The following is an 18,199-nucleotide window of genomic DNA, read 5'->3' on the forward strand; positions in this document are numbered from 1 at the left end:
TTTGCCGTGGGTCTGTTTTACATGTTTTCAGTTTAATGATAACGTTGGTTGAGATGACGTGTGACTATTAACCTTCAAGCACCTCATGAGCAGCCTGGGTTGTGGAATCCCAGTGGAGCTGAAATGAAACTCCAGTGCATACTGATCCACTGAGAAAGGTAACACTGTTGTCGACCATACACACATAACATGGCTGTAACAAACTGAGGCGATAGGCGCCGAGTGGATAAAGCGTTGGTTCGCCACGCCGTTAGTCAGGCTTCAGTTCTCCACATACGGACAACGCGTGCCCATTCTAGTGTGTCGTGGTGATACTACTGGAATATTGCTTACAGTATCACAACACAACACAAATTCAGTTATAAGTCAAGCTTTACGAAGTAATGCTCAAACGGCGAATCAGACGACTGCAAACTTTCATCCGGCAACTGGATAATGACAGTTACGGTGGGACAATTAATCATCGTCCAAGTGCAGCTGATCCCCACACTCGATAGCAACGTGTTGTAGGACACATTTCAAATCAACACATTGCTAACAGTCATCAAATGTGCACACACAACGTGTGTACTCACTGCAGGCCATACACTGTGATTAACGTGACACCTCCTTGATTGGCGTGGTCGTATCAGGAGACGTTGAACGCAATGCCAATGTCAATCTGGGACAGACAGACAGATTCGCCGATGAATCGGTTTAGGTATGGGGTGACATTCTATAACTGACAAAACCCTGCCCCACGTTGTACAAAGAAGGTTCACAAGACAGAGCTATCGAGACTTCATAATGACACCTTTCATTGTCCTGTCTGCAAGGCGTGTTGGTCGGCGTGTTTCTCAGGGGGCGTGATCGTCATACACAAATCTTCACTGCTCACCTCCAGCAGCATATCAAGAGAATGGATCCAATCTGGTACCACATTTGGTACCGGGTCTCCATGACTCTTCATTGTACGTATAAGGCTAATTACCGTGGACCCCCGTGAAGGTCCGGGTTAGAATGAGCCTTCAGTAACCCGTGCTTGTAAGAGGCGACTAACGGGATCGGGTGGTCAGGCTCGCTGGCTTGGTTGACACATGTCATCGGTTCCCAATTGCGCAGATCGATGCTCATGCTGTTGATCACAGGATTGTCTGGTCCAGACTTGATTATTTACAGACCGCCGCCATATAGCTGGAATATTGCTGAGTGCGACGTAAAACTAAACTCACTCACTAATTACCGTGGCATGGAGGCTTCTATGTTGCAGGCGAGTATATACATCCTGAAGTGGGAGGTTCAAGTGACGCATGTCTGCCACTTCCAAGGGAGTTACATATCAGGAGGGACCGCCTCCGTGGTGTAGTGGTTAGGGCGTCCGCCCGGAGAGCGGAAGGTCGCGGGTTCGATCCCCGACCGCGTCATACCAAAAGACGTTAAAATATGGTACTTGTTGGTCCCTGGCGCTCAGCATTAATGGGTACAACAAGGACTGGTCGGCTCAGAGTCAGTATAATGTGTCTGAGTGGGGTATTCATGCTTAACTGCGGCATGGTATCTCAGTGGGCTAGCACTATAAAACCAGCTTAAGTCTGGGCTAGCACAAGCAGCCGCACATACACATACACACGCATGCACGTTGTCATATGAGCGAAATATTCTCAAGCACGACGTAAAACCCAATTTCACCTCACCTCACCTCACATATCAGGAGGGGCATTTGGGTAGCCTAGTGGTTAAAGCGTTCGCTCGTCACGCCGAACCCGGGTTCGATTCCCGATATGGGTGTGATGTTGCTAGAATATTGCTATTGTACTCACTCACTACACATCAGGCTCAAAGAGCCACCGTTGTGCTAAAGTCGTCGTAACTCCCCTACTTGAACATTGACCTGCGCAAAGGAAGGCTACGATTGCCTAAGTCTTTCATAACCTAAAGGATTTACGACGGTCGAAGCACTACGGTCGCTCTGTGCAACATGACCAAGGACCACAAAGTGATCTTGACGCTCCGACCAATTATAACCATATGTCAAAGTATGGGGATTAAGATCATCTAAGTACTAATCACGCTTTGCGAGATAGGCACAGAGAACTTTCAATGACTCGATAATGGTGTTCAGGTAATGCGACACTATAAATTTTATGTTCATATCAGAGTCTCTCCTTTCGAGTCAAATATTCGTGATCTTTTCTTGACAAACTTTCAGTGGTGAAATGTAGTAATTCGACTGGACTTTTTATGAATAGATGTTAAAGACCAACATGTTACGTCATCACAGACATTTGAGATGTGTATGTTAAATCTATAGTCCTATCAGTCTCATTATCACACGTTACTGCTACTTTGTCTCACAGGTAACAGCGGAGTTTCAACATATTTCGCCCACTTGTTGGATGTACCGACATTCTATAACATAACCCTTTATTATCACTCTCTTGAATTCTGTCAAAGAGCCACGTGTATTCAGCTCTTTCGACTCCTGATATTGCCAGGCTGCTGACATCTACGATTCTTGGAGTTTCGTAGTTCTGCAGAAGGTATGTAATCAACGCTGGTCTTTGTTGATATTGTAAACGGTTGTCAATATATCAATCAATCTACAGTGCCGTGGCTCCTATACTCATCTTAATCAGGAGCGGACTGTAATTCTGACATACAATACAATAAGGATTCATGATATTTTCAAGTCGTTTTATTTTCTTTAGTTTACATGACACACAGTTATCAGTAGCATATGAAGTCTAAATATGGGCAAAAACAATATTAAATTGTCTATTTCACTGAGTATGTCCACACGATATATACAAAAATATGTTTATCACAGAATTTCTGGTACAAAGTACCAATGGCAAAACACAGAAAATAAAACATACATTAAGAGAGGACATATTACATGTGCAATACTCAAATAACCCCAAACCATCTATAATTTAGAGTTGTGTTCGCAGTCATATTCTTCCCCCCTCCAAGATATGGTCTTACTGATTTCATCATTGTCACTACCTAAGAGTTAATACCCAACATAGTCCCTCCATGAATACATACGGCCTGTATGTGGTGTTGGAGGACGTGAGCATCTAATAAATGACTCTGTGCAAACCCTACGTTGATTGACATTGAAGCGACGTGTTGAGTAGGTAGCCACATAGCTGCATGACACATGGAAAGAGACGTGTCACCGTTTGAGCGATGTAAGCTAAGCGCTCACTGGCCAGAGCAAACATTGGCTTCTTTCTCCAAGGTAACGGTCATGTTTTGATTCGTTGGTTTGAAATAGCGACTACACTGCAAAGTGGCCGTATGCACCGAATGGTGTTGGAGGGATATACTGTATAAAGCGTTGACAGTTACTACCGTGCATGAAATCCGCATCATGCACATAAAATCCCCAAATCATCATCATCGATGGTTAGTTTATCAACAGAATGCAATGCCTCTACAATGAAAACAGAAGCGAAACGTTTGGCAGAAGATGCACCGATTCCTTGTCATACATCACTAAAAAAACGAAACAATATTAGCTGTTCATGCAACTAAAACTGCACATACATCTTGTGAGTATTGCACACAGAAAAGAAAATAGGTAAAAAACGTGAAAGTACCCTGTTTGGGGCAGACATTAATTACTCATTATCATCATGTATAGAAAACACGTCACACCAGCACTAATAAACATATTTGAACGTTTTGTTATTTTCACTGTATTTGGTGGTAAATGTACACTATCCAGTAGAATCATGGATGTAAAGACTATTTAGTTCAAGTGTAGTTCTGACTTCTTTCAGCAGTACAAATGGACGGCTACAAACCTTTGAGCTAAATGATTTTGACATGTCTTCGTTTGATATGGACATAAATAAATCTCTTAACATATTTTACTTCCATGTTCTTTAAGGCATACGCTTTTGTCACACGTATCCACAACACAATGCCATCTTCTAACCACATTCAACACATGCTTTTAATGTTAAGTAAAATGTGTTTCTCTTCTATAATACCCTTGACTGAGTCACAATTGACTCATAATTGTCTCCATGATCAAATAAAATATTGACTTTGCTGACTAATGAAAAAGCAAAGAAAATAATTTTGATTTTCAATATTTGACACAAATATTGTTACAATCTAATAAAATATATATGATAGATCCATGATGATAAACACTATCCAAAACTGATTTAGCTATAAAATTGTAAGAAAAACATAAAACACAAGAACATAATGGATAGCTATAGATGAATTGTTTTCACACATGAAATTACAAGAGATTCTACATGGTATCAACATTTACAGAAACTTTATGCAACCATGCAAATACATGCAATATCATTACCATTCATAAAGGACTCCTGTAAAAATAACTAATTTTTTTAGTATCTTTAACCATTTTTCACTACCATTCAAATGACAAATATATTTACGAGTTGACATTTTTATTGTGTTTCTGTAAAGTTTTCAAGCTGCATCAGCATTATTCCAGTTTCACTGTGACTACACTGATAAAAAACTGAGGGGAAAATACAACACATAACACACAAATGATGTTAAGAAAATGAAACTGATAAAGCTGTCTTCCCAAGATAATGCTGCACATGACTAAAAAATAAATATTGGACAACAAATGTGTAAAGGAGAACAGCTTACACAGACTCACACATTTCTCCAGGTGCCTGCAGTGTGTCTGCAGACACTGGTTGAGATTCTTTGGCTACTCCAGAATAAGAAAATATCATAAACAAAATGAATCCATATCAAGGACAGAATAGTGTTATACTCACTTACTCTTGCCAGTTAGGGAACAAGACTTGCCTTACATTAGATTTGCATCCCCAAAACAGCATTGAGTTTCTTAAACATGTCACAACAACATTGTATTTTAATAACGTCACGGATATATACACAGTCAGTCATTAGAGGTATGGAGGAACAGCTTACTACAGTACCAGCATACAAAAATTTGTCATCTCTTATTCCCATTTCTTTTCTTCCAGGAAAACAAATTTTCAGTGTTATTTTTCTATGAACCTAAAATGAGTGAGGGAGTTTGGTGAATGTTCCATTTGCAATCACAGGAAAGCCAGATCTTAGTTTAACTAGATAGTGTTGAGCCAGTTGCCCACAGAAACAAAGCTAGAGCATGACAACTGAAGGTAACTGTTGGACGAGCTGCAGCACCTGATGTGCCGCATGTAAACACACCAGTCGAACCGCATTGAACAGCTAAACTATTCCAGGCACATGACAAATATGGAACTATGATATCAGTGGAGTGTCACCGAGAGAGGTTAGCAAAGTGAAAAAGGCCAGAAGAACTGTCTGACTAACTGAAAAACACAAACAGTAAACAGATACTCCTGTAAAAGGAATAACATGTCTCCACATTGTTGAAATATTGGTGGGTTTGGATATATAATCTATAGTAACTTGCCCAAATTATTATAAGTAGAAAACACTTCAAGGAAATCTAAAGGAGAATATAAAACCATAGGCAAATGACTGAGATGTTTGCTGTCAAGTTGATACATTCAATGTTTGCTTGATATACCCAAGAAAGCCAAGCTTGTCACCAATTTAGCATGGTAAAGCATCATGAAATTTTCCCTATAAAAAACCCAACTCAACAATCACAATAACAAAAAATATATATATACACTGAGAGAAACAAATAAAGGATCACAGGAAAATTCAAACGTTCCTCCATTATTTTCGAGTTTTCATCACCACAGCATTATTCAAGGATGGTGATGAAAACTGGAAAATATTGAAGGAACGCTTGAATTTTCCGGTGATCCTTTATTTGTTTCTCTCAGTATATCATACTTTGCATGTTCCATATTAATTAGCTCCACGTTTATGTAGTCGTATCAACAAAACATGTGACCTTGATGGTGGCTTGCACCGATACACATGAACAACATACAGCTAACATATTAATTATCCTCACAAATGTTTGTAAGACAGAAACCGAGACACTAAGCATACTTAAGCATCCATGCAACAGTATCGGGAGGTGGGACAACAGTATTCACATGTTCCATTGAGTGGGTGGGTAGGGTTTAGCACAGCAATGTTCACTGTAACAGAGTACATGTAGACCAGGGGTTGATAGCGTGAGCATTAATCAATGTTAGACGCCACACTAAATCAGTTTCTCGGAGGGTCACCCATCAAAGCATGAACGTTACTTGATTTTTAAGGGCAAATGTTTCTTTTTTCACAACAGTCAAATAGAAATCCATTATTATATTCAATTTGAGTCAATATCCTCACATCAAATCATTGGCACTTGCTTCACAACACTCCACATTTTTCATACTTATGAAGAAAAATAGCATGATCAATTTCGTTTAACATAGAAAATCATTATCAACAGGTAATAAAGTGGTACCTAGTTTGAGTTTCATACCTCACCTTGAGAGTTGAGACATCACAAACTGATATCTAAAACTATACCAAAGACATGTATCACGTTATGTTTTCAAATATTCCATAGCATTATACAGCATAATTCATCATAGCCCCAGTCCTTGCTGTCAAGGCCCCCCTTGTAGGGCCTCTACAATGTAGGAATAGTGAGTGGCTCAGATGAAAAGATAGGGTAGCCGAGGGGAGGGTCAGCCGCCTGCACTGTCAGATTTCTTAAAATGGTGGGATGTGCTTGAATGCTGTAGCGCTCCTCATCGTCGTTGGTCAGGTAGAGAAGCTCCATGCTGAGGTTGGCCCACTGACCTCGGACAACCTCTGGGCTAAGTCGTCCGATGTGCACCATGACATCCTGGAGGGACAGCACCCGACTGCTATACGTTCCCTGCAGGGGTTCAACAACAGGTCAGCATCATAGTCATATTAGCAAGAAGCATGTACACTTCCAGGGCTGACAAGAAGACTAGGAGTTGACACTGGTTCTGCCTGTTTATCATCCAAAACAAACTTAAACCTCCTCCGGAGATCATCCTTCACCTGAACATGATCTCCCAGAAGATACTGCTACAAAGTATTGCTGACCATTAATACTTCATAATCAAATGATACCACAAACCTCTCTCCTCCTGAATCTGGTTAGCTTTACATTTTACACTGTTTACTGTTTACAAATAGTAATAGTTTGAAGGATGATTGTGGACAATTAATGGAATCTCACCCAGGTGTCTTACATCAGGTTTAAATCTTCAACTCATGATGACATGATATGAAAAGATATTCGGAAGACATTCTCTAAATGTTTTTATTACTTGTCATTACTTGTGCTTGTCATGAGACAAACAAATCCACCAATGTGGGCATGCCTCGACAGTCGTTCATTTTTGGAAATGTTTATTTTTCCCCGAAAGGTAAGCAGATCATGTAAACTTGAGGTCAGAGTGGAGAAACAAGGTAATATGGCTGAAGATCTTCACAAGACTTGGAAAACTAGAGACATCCTTTCTGATCTATATTATTGTTGGGATCACAATTTTGTTTCAAACGGTCGAAGTTACTCATAAACCTCGAATTTATATTCATTGTCCTCAAAATCACTTGAAGAAAAATGCCTTTCACATTTCAATTACTTGCCCTTCAAATACTGAGCAATATTTTACCAAATTTCAACTTACGGATGTGCTTTTTCTCTTTCTTACATTATTGTTATTCTAATGAAACAAAGCAGTATTCCCCGTTGGAGGTAGTGTGTACAACTGACCTGGATGGAGTTGTGTCCAAGAGAGAACAGATTGTTGGTGTTGGCCAACACAGACTTGCTCCACTGCGGATCACTATCACGCCCAATGTACCAGCTGTCATCATAGTCCTGGAGGTACTCGATCAGCTCCTCATCCGAAGAGATCGGCCCCAGCAGCACCTCATCTATCATCAGCTTCAACCCGTATCTGCAGGCACAATAGCACTGTATGCAACTTGTACACGTTTTAAAGGAATGAGAGGGAGGGAGAGAGAAGGGAGGGAGGGAGAGAAAAGAGGAGGAGGAATGATGATTTTAAGGGGTGGTCATCCAGAACACATGGAATCAATTTAGTACACATGTACTGTGTGTGTGTGTGTGTGTTTAAATATTTAAAATCTATGGGAATCGGGAGGGGGTAATTGATTTACATGATATGGGGGTGGTCACTTACATTGAACGTAAATTTTAGGGGTGGGTGGGGGTGGGGGGGAGAGAGAGGGAGTCATTCACATTGTACATGCTTCAGCATGAAAATCATCATCATCCCCCTCGCCATAAATAATGAACGGTCCCTAACCCAGGATCCCTAGAATGCATGTCATGATGACAGTTACCTGAATGCTTTGATGACCAGGTTGTATAGTTCCTTGTCCTCTGCCAGCCAGTCCATCATGGCGTTCCACGGAACATCACCTGTGTAACACTTGTACAGATAGTTGGGGCCATTTGGCTTGTCTGCAAGAAAATTATCATCACTGAATTAGTTTGACTGCTTTTCAGTACAGACATTTATTTTTTGTACAACCAAATGTATCAAATTAACATAAATAGCAGTACTGCTTGTCTAATGCTGCAATCAGCAATATTCCAGTTATTTCGGGTCTGAACCAGATGATCCAGTGTTTGATATCATAAGCATTGATCAATGCAGTTGGGTTATGAGGACATGCATTAACCATTCCCGTGTGTTGGAAAATCCATTATTGTTGGTTGTCTCTACAAGAACTATGGGTTGATGAAGACCGTTGATGTGTGTGTGAGAGATGCCATGTCATAGATTAACATGGATACCCCGCTCAGACAGTCTCAGTGTATGACACAGCCATACAATTACAGATGTATGTTTGGTAAGGGTAATGAATATCCCATTTATAAATATGCATCAAGTATGTTATGAGTAGTCAATACAGGGGAAGTCTGCATGGATAGGTCATTTCAACTAGATTTTTTAAGAGGCTTTCAGCAGTTAAAACGGCAGTACGTTTTACTGGGCATAATATAAATACCAGGGGCTCCTTTCACAAAGCAACCTTTACAAAGGTTAACCTTAACTCCTATTCTTTAACATTGCACCAAGGTTACCGTAATGATTTATGATCACCATAGTGCTTTTTGAAAGGAGGCCCAGTACCAACTCAGATAAGTGAAGCTTAAGAAATGGATCGCCTTACTATTTTCCATCTCAACTTACTTTGACTATCAAATGCAGAAAAGCAAGCCATAATCAACTGTGAATAGCAGTTGGTCAGCGCATCATCGGCACCCACATCAATGGCTACTTTCTCCCCTGGCAATCCTGTGGCTGACCAGTCCAAAAGGCTGAGCACACTGCGGTACCAGGTGACCGGGAACTGACCGATATGCCTGGACAGTTGGGAGTACTCTATAGGCAGCTCCCGCCACTTGACAGGCAGGCTGATGTGGGAGGAATGTTGACACTTAAAGTCTGGAGAACCTGCCAAGTTGGTGACGGGTTTGTATATATGGTTGACAGGATTCATTTTGGAGTTTGTGACCGGCTTTGAAAACACAGCAGCTGCCACTGGCTTCTTAGGTCGAGACATGTCTTGTGCAGGGAACCCAAACTCAAAATCATCCAACAAATCATCAATTTCATTATCAAACATCTTCTTTGTAGGTTTGGCCGCCTGTGAGTATGGAGCGGGTGAGGGTGCTTTGGGCTGTGACATCGTGTTCTTCGATGTTCTCAGATTCATCTTTTTACGATTGTCACTGTCTGCATCAAAGTCATCAGACCAAATACTATCAGTAAAACTGTGAATTGAAGATGACCAAGAAGCTTTCCTCTGCTTCTTGCCAACTGACTGGGCTGATGGTGGCCTTGCTCCATTGTCAATTGCAGCAAGGTTGTTCTTAATCAAAGAATTGTTTACCGACTGCACATTTGTCACTGTATTGTTTCGTTTGTTATTCAGATCAGATGTGTGGTGGTTGTGATTAATTTCCTCATTGGTTTTACTTTCTATCACAGGTTGTGCTTTTTTAATACTTTCTTCTTTTCTCTTTGTCTTGTTGACATGATGAAGGATCACCCACACAAGGCTTTTCACAAAGAATGCCATGGTGGCGTTGACACTGTCCCGAGTGTCAATCACACCCGTCAACACATTCCGTGCATCAGAGTATGTTTTCACTTTGGCTGAATCCATGGGGGTCAGAGAGTGCAAGGGGTATTTGTTAAAGGTGCAAGGTGAGAATCCTCCCTCCTTCTCAAATGCTACTTCAAAAATATCATCTAGTCGGGCTGCCTCGGCTGTGTGGCAGGAAGTCTCCTGCAGCTCCAGCCCCTTGACACTGACGGTACAGAAGCCAGCCCCTCGCTCCAGGATCATCAGCCACAGGAGGCGGTCCTGGAAACGCACCAGGTAGTGATTGCCTGGCTTTGGCTCGCCTGAAAAACAGTGACAATCATGCTGAGGAGGAACAGTTCTCCAGACAAGGTAAAGCACTATCATGATTACATGACCGTTCAAGTTACTAATACATTCATAGTGGTGTCACTTGGATTTCAACCTTGGACTGCGAAAAAAAATCTTGCATGTTCCTATTGGCGAAAGCTAAGAATATGCAATGCTATTTAGAAAGTGGTCAAATGTAACATGTTATATTTGGGATTACAGTTTCTCAGTTAAGTACAGATTCTAGAACATTTTTTTCAGATAAGTCCCATTCAGGATTCTGACACTTGCAGAGTCAGGCACCTAATCGCCACTTTCGCCAGCAGGCAAAATCAGCAATCTAACCCTCTCAGCTACAACAAAATAGAAGTCTGACAACTGGAAGTCGAGGTCAAGTACTTTGAGTACCCCTCTGACATCTTAAACCTTGAGTTACCAGGAAGGAGTATATGACTTATATCAACCATAGACTACTGCAAACAGACCTCTTAACAAGGATAACTACAACAAATATCCTACACTCTGTACATGTAAAGTTACTGACCTAGACTCCCATTGGCAAATGCAGCCTTGAGGCCTCTTGCAAACTGGGGTGTGAACTGTCTGTAGTAGACTGTATCAGTGCACACATTGGCAGATCCACCTACAGCCTCCGCCCAAAACTTCTGGGGACGTGGAAACCCAATAAAAAATAGTGGCAGGGTGAAGAGAGGTAGGAGGGGGGCTGAAAGAGCAGCAGCCGCCCCAAGTATTGCCAAAATGATGGGGAAGAAGATGAGAGAGAGGAAGATGACAATGGCAGTAGAGCCACGTCGCTGTTTCTTGTCAAGCCAGGAGGTGGAGATCAGGACAAAAAAGAAGTAGAGTTTGTTCATGAGCTGGAAGAGTCTGTCTCGAGCCAGTCCGATGATGAGGAGGAGTAGGGGTGCTCCCAGGGACGTAACAGTGGCGGAGCTGGCCAGGGTGAAGATGTGCAGCACCGACATCTCCAGGAGGGCATGGACACTGCTCTGCCAAGTCTGTTGGGGGAACAAACTTTACCTTTATTTCATGTCATCATGCAAATGTGAGTTGGGTTTAATGTCACTCTGGTCATTACTCGTTATATCTTGGCTTGTTGGCTTGTCAGCTTTATGAGGGAGGTAAGCCTGACAGGTATGGCTGGGTGAGTGAGTGAGTAAGAATAGTTTTCTACTGCACTCAGCAATATTTCAGCTTTATGGCGGCGGTCTGTAAATATTCGAGTCTGGACCAGACAATCCAGTGATCAACAGCATGAGTATGTAATTGGGATACGATAACATGTATCAACCTAGTCAGCGAGCCTGACCACCCGATAGTCGCCTCTTACGACAAGCATGGGCTACTGAAGATCAATTCTAAACCGGATCTACACGGGTATCACATGAATGGTGGGGGCAAAGCGAGATTGGGGAGAACTGTTATTCGAAAACAAGCAGAGGTTTCTGGCATACATAACTAATAGCAGTCAACAGCAGTGCCTTTATTATAACAGACAACTAGCCATCCATTCCTCTTAGCATCAAAGCAAGCACATACTTTTATTTTTGATCTAAACCTTGTCACAATTGTAAAACATTACATCACAGAGTCAAAATCCATGTACAGTGTCTTTACTTTGTTACTGCTGGGAGAATATTGTGACCCAGATCTTGTAAAACCTTTATGAGTATCATTCAGCACCTCCTCGTGACTCAGTATTTCAGGAGAATGTTACAGCAGGATCATTAACAACTGTGGTTGCTACTTCTGCTCAAAATAAGTCATTACCACACAGACAGCATTTCAGCTATATTATTACCTGTCAGCTTGATGTGAGAGGAGAGTCTTAGACATTTAAATCCATCAACAATCAACATAATCAAGGTGAATCGTCCAATCTTCTGACAGACATCCAAGCTTCTTTTAAGACATCCAAGCTTATAAAGGGACACCACATTGCATAGGGACTATGATAACTGGGACCCCAATAGCCCTATTGTTTAAGAAAAGCAAGATTTATGGATGTCAACTTCTTTATTGTGAATAACACAACACTTCAGAGTGTATGTTTGCTCCTTCATCAGGCATACACTCTGAAATGTCATGTTAGTCAAAATAAAGAAGTTGACATCCATAAATCTTGTTTTTCTTATGCATTCCACTTCTGATTGCCCTTCAAAGATTAGAGCCCTATTGTTTAGTTTGAAAACATTTTCTTGCAGCCAGCTCATACGCTCTGTATTGTTAGAAAATCGTGACTAGTGATCCTGTTGTTCTTTTATTCAGAAAACATGCATGCAGTTAGAAATCAGACACGTAACATGTCCAATGCCATACATACCACTCTGAAAGCTCGGACAACACCGAATGTGTACCATATGGCATGGTACATATCCAGTCCTTCTGTTGCAGATGACGTCATCACATTGGTCTGCGTGACGATGAGAGACAAGTAGGCCAGCATCAATAATGGGCCAACTGAAATCAAACACATTCTGAATCAGGGCTGCAGAATGAATAGACAAGGCATGGCAGATTTGTGTTCATGACATTCTTTGTTCATGTCTGATTTTGTCCTAGCTCTATGCAATGTCATGGAGAAGTAAATTAAACATTTGAAAAGACTGTAATTTCTGCCCGAAAACCTTAAAACAGCAAGAAGTCTTGACCATATGATATCAAATTGTTTTCCCTTTTTTGGACAATTATGTAGATGGTATACTCAAGTTTTAATCCCCCAGAAATCAATTTGAATGAATGAATAAAGCTACAAAACATAATATCATAGAAACCAAAATACTGTGACTAGGTCAAGGATAAACCTATTCACTGTAGACTTTGGAACAAGTAAAAAGTTAAGAACTGATCTCTTACATTCGCGTGTGATTTATGATCTACTTCCGTTCACCTATGTTCAAACCTTCACCACTGGTACAGATGAGAGGAACCAACAAAGCAGTCAATTCTTATGAACATTATCAGGATGATGACAAAATTGAAACAGTGTCCACTCACCAAATGTAATAAACACTCTCCTCATCAAGCCCAGGTACAGAAGCTGAGTCTTCCTTCTTCTGTAGACCCTCTGAATCTGGCAGCTGTGAGGAAACAGTATGTTCCTGTAGAGTCCAAAGAACACATACACGCCTTGTGAATCTCGTAGCAGTTTCTCTGCTACACAAACTCCAATGATGGCATAGCCCAGGATGTCCTTGACACTGGTGCTAATACTTTGAGAGTAGTAATTAAGTGCTGCACTTTCTCCCACAATTACAGCAAACATGATGAAATGATATGCAAATGTTGCTAAGCCCCATGTCCATAGAAATCCTTCATTTTTAGCCACCCGCTGGGACTCTCGAAGATTCTGACTGGAGGATATCCTGTTTGTAGTTCGGCACAGGTTCCAGATCTGTGTGCCTAGATGACCGAGGTCAATGCTAAGAATGTAGCCAAATATGGCTGAAATGACGACTGTTGCAAACACAAAAGGAATGAAGTAGGCTGCCAAATAAGCTCCAATAGAGAGAACAAGTAGCACAATCAATCTGAAAGAAAACAAGAAACACTGAATAAATAAGAGTCATTACTATCAAGAGTCATTACTCAGTTACGCAGAGTACAGTGTACTTGCTACCTAGTGTCCTCAGCAAAAGGAAGACGTTACGAGTAACACATTACACCCTATTCTCAGTAGAAGGAACAAAGGGTGAATCCTAACATGAAAGACTTGTAATACTAATAACAGCATTGAAAACTACACAGTATTACCGATGCAACATTAAATTTAATTGGTATGTACTGCAAAACCATCTAAATGGCTTGGTATATTAAGAAATTATGTAAATACATGTGTTTCTTGGGGATTAAAAAAAAAGAAGAAGAATTCACAATCGTCCTGGTACAGCCATTCCAAGACAAATATTATCTCAAGTGAGTGAGTTTGGTTTTACGCCGCTTTTAGCAATATTCCAGCAATATCATGGCGGGGGACACCAGAAATGGGCTTAACACATTGTACCCATGTGGGGAATCGAACCCGGGTCTTGGGCGTGACGAGCGAACCTTAACCACTAGGCTACCCCACCGCCCCATTTTCTCACGTATGCACTGTCCACGGCATATAGGTAGGTACTACCACCGGGCAAAGATACAAGTGAATGTGCAAAACATCACTTTCATACGTTATTGCCAGCTATATATTGTCACTGTTCACATAAAGATCTCTTTTGTTTACGTTTTTCAGCTAAATTATGCCAATTACAACATATTGAGATGCATATCACTATATTGATATCTATCATGCACATTGCAATATATTGCAAATTTGCACCACATGCTTCCAGGCAATAAACAGTCCTAAATGCTGTCACATCAAGTATGTAAGTTGTAACCACTAGTTACATGTACATGATACTAACATCAACATGATCAACAGAGAGAACACACTGTGTCATCTTCCCACCGTTCATTGTCAGCCATAACCATGATCACAATCTCAATTACATCAGCTACTAAGAAAGGGTAACTTTAATTCCACTACAACAATAACCCATAATTACCTTACAACATCAATAGTACCATTATAATTCACCAGTATTCGTTACTGCATATTTGTACAAGACATCAGGGCTCGAAAATTCCACTCGTCCGCTCGTATTGACGAGTAAGATATGTTTTGGGCAAGTGAAAAACATATTTTGCTTGTCCTACAGGCCGAGTACGTTTTCTGACCCAACCATTTGTCAAAACAACAAGTTTAAATTTTAACATCGTCATTCCCGATTAGCAGTATTTTCAAATTCCCCGAAAACTAACCGCAAAGTTTAAGTCTTGATGCGTTTGGTATCATGCATGTAGATCATGCAGCATGGTTTTGTAACCTAAATGCTTCGGAATATCGTGATTGGCTGCTATTAATAAACTGACCAATGAGAAAAATCATCACCACATGAATGTTACTGCTGTCAAATCAGAATAAGCTTTATAATAGTGAGTTCCCTGCTTGTTATTTTCCCTGCTTGTTATTACCAATCGTTTATCGTAGTCAACTTTTCTTTAGAGTGACGATTTGTTTTTATTATGATACACAGGTAATTTCCAGGTTAGAGAAAATACTTGATATGATTTACCACGTACACTAAACTGAAAATTAGATTAAACAAAAGACTTTGTACAGGAGACAAAGTAAGTAATATTCCAAGCAAACATTTTGAAACAAAACAATTTAAATTTACATTCATTGTGTTGCATGATCTATAGGGCGAGTACAGTTTTAGAAGGACGAAAGTTCATATTACTTGACCTGTATGGTGAGTACAGATTTTTTAATTTTTCGAGCCCTGGACATCGTATTCGCCTCATAGTGTATTAGTTGCAGCCCTCAAAAAGCAGCCACTGGTAACCATGTCTATGCTCAGGTACCAACCTTGCATTAGAAGCCATGGGTGAGCCTCCGAGGAGAAACACATGCACCTGCTCCATAAGCCAGAGGAAAAGGGCATCGACTGGTGGGAGGATACCAGTCACCCACAAGAGAGGAAGGACAGCAAACAGGATGTGGAGAACCTGGTTGGCTACTTGGAAAGTGTCATAATACCTGAAGTTGGAAAACATATATTTACATGCAATATAATTTGATGATGAACGGTCCTATTTCATGACAACCATCAACCAAATTTGTACTGCTTAACCATGTTAACATGCAACATTGTGGTAAATGAAGGCTAGATTAGATCATTGACTGGATCTAACCAAATACAGACTACTGGTAAAGGAATTTCTTTTCGCTTGGTGCAAATTTTGCAGTATTGACAGTTGAGACTACATCGCACAGTCAATTATTCGCGCAATCAGTAATTGCCGGAACTGCCAGCTGTCTCTTAGGCCACCACTAATAGTAATAGCAATGAAAACAACCAGAGTGGCTTAACCTATCAGGCGGCATGCAATGCTGCCTACCCCCCAAGACACCTGGACTTCCAGATTCAAATGATTGCAAAGATGACACTGAAGTCGTATACTGTAAACAAACTAAGAGAATAATACTTACCATAATTACATGGTAACTGTATTCAACATAATATTTTAGGAGTTCCACTCTGCTTAGGTTATCATGATGAGGGACAAGGAATGCCATTACTGTTTACAGTAGAAAAGATTACCATGATTACAGAATGTAAATTTGAACATCAGTCTGTATTTGTACCTGTTAGCTATTGTTAAATGAAGAGATTACTAACAGAATTATTGTTGATTCTATTATTACCACTTTTACTTACCAGTATAACACATGGAGAGATGTACAGACTAGAACATAAAATGGTCGCATGAGAGGGGCTATCTCATAAACATCCATTGTTTTGAAAATAGCTGGCTCAGGTGGGGGTGCCGCTGTCAAAGAGTACTGAGCCATGCAAAGAGTCAACCAACCAAAAATATGCAACACAGCAGTAGCGCCATAGTTAAAACCGTACAGTCGGTTTAGTGTGTAGGGCAACAGATACCACAGAGTCAATCCACACATCGCTCCAGACACGAGAGCATGAAAGAAAATGTTGAATTTGTAACTTTTTGGTGGGGTAACAAACTCAACAGTCTCTGCTCCACAGCAGGACTCAAAGTCAATTTCATCCTCTTCTGCAAATAAATTTTTCTTGTTTCGTATTTTCAAGTCAAGTTCAGTTTGTTGCATTTTGACGACAGTGCTGATGACTTGCAGCACAAGCACAAATATAAACATACACGCACCATAGACACAGCAATAGAGCAGCAGCTGCTCCTGTATGACTTCATCGCTGTAATTCAATTCCAAAACAAGGGTGAAAATGCCGCCAAGTAGCCATGGAATAATCCAAAGAAGAATCTGATTCAGATAAACGTAAGCTGGTGCATCATAGCCAAGGCGGAACTTTGGACCACCTAGGACAGTCTGTGGAAATCGTTTCCAGAAAAACTCCTGCTTGTAATCGTTCAGCAGTGGTACTCCAGTTCCCATGATTGTGATCTTGACTTTGCTCTGGGTGAAAGGAAGAAATTAGATGACTTCTGATGCACAATGGACTTCAAGATGCTGTTGGTGGTAAGCTGAGGAATCGGTGGGCAAGTTTCACCACCATTCTTTACTTTCTTAATTCCTGTAAAAATGTTAAACCAACGTAAAATAATCATCATCCCAAATGTGTTTCTTTTCTACCATGTCTACTCCAACATTGTATGGTGACTGTAACTCTACATTTGAATTTATTGATTCATTACAATTGTTCTGAAATTTCCAATGCTGAAAGTCTGCCAAATACGTGTAAATGATTAATCTGTGGAATAAATTTAGTGGGGGTTGACATGATCGCCACATTTTCTTAACCAACAAGGTAAATCATAAATGGATAAAACCAAAAGGAATAGGCCTAGTTAAGATCATGATGTGCTAATCAGTTACACTGAATGCACAGCTGATAGTATTTCACTCTGAAACTAAAGACAATACTCCACGGCTGTCAAAACAAGGTGCATGATATGAATTATTCAAAACAAACAAACAAAAGATAGAATTTTTAAATGCATTTTAAATAGGTGCATAAAGTTTCTTGAGGATTAATATTTACATATTTACCGAGAGTACCTAATAATCATGCTATGATATAAATTTAACTTACTTAAAAGACCTCATGAATGGCCCAATTTCATAATTTTATGTTGTCTTGAGCACAGACAAACATCAGCCATTTTGACACAAATGGCATTTCCTTTGCAACGACAAAGCTATCATTTTTGCTTTCGTATCAAAAGTTTTTTCTCAAAAAAAGTGTTTTGTGTATCACTACAAAATATCTATAAGTATATGATTATGAAT

The 18,199-nt window shown here is 40.4% G+C and overlaps 1 protein-coding gene across 1 annotated transcript; it reads right to left on the bottom strand.

Moving 5' to 3' along the window:
• Nucleotides 1-5,726: 5,726 nt before the first annotated feature.
• On the bottom strand, nt 5,727-18,093 carry LOC124285159 (pecanex-like protein 4). Its single transcript, XM_046721335.1, has 10 exons — nt 18,003-18,093; nt 16,629-17,483; nt 15,776-15,946; nt 13,363-13,895; nt 12,689-12,825; nt 10,889-11,363; nt 9,117-10,337; nt 8,260-8,380; nt 7,664-7,850; nt 5,727-6,790 (listed from the first exon to the last, which is right to left on the bottom strand). The coding sequence occupies exons 2-10, from the start codon at nt 17,342-17,344 to the stop codon at nt 6,539-6,541; spliced, it is 3,813 nt and encodes a 1,270-aa protein (XP_046577291.1). The 5' UTR covers nt 17,345-17,483; nt 18,003-18,093; the 3' UTR covers nt 5,727-6,538.
• Between the last annotated feature and the right edge of the window lie 106 nt (nt 18,094-18,199).

This window comes from Haliotis rubra, unplaced genomic scaffold (genome assembly GCF_003918875.1).
Source record: "Haliotis rubra isolate DU_JTF1 unplaced genomic scaffold, ASM391887v1 Scf354, whole genome shotgun sequence".
NCBI lineage: Eukaryota > Metazoa > Mollusca > Gastropoda > Lepetellida > Haliotidae > Haliotis > Haliotis rubra.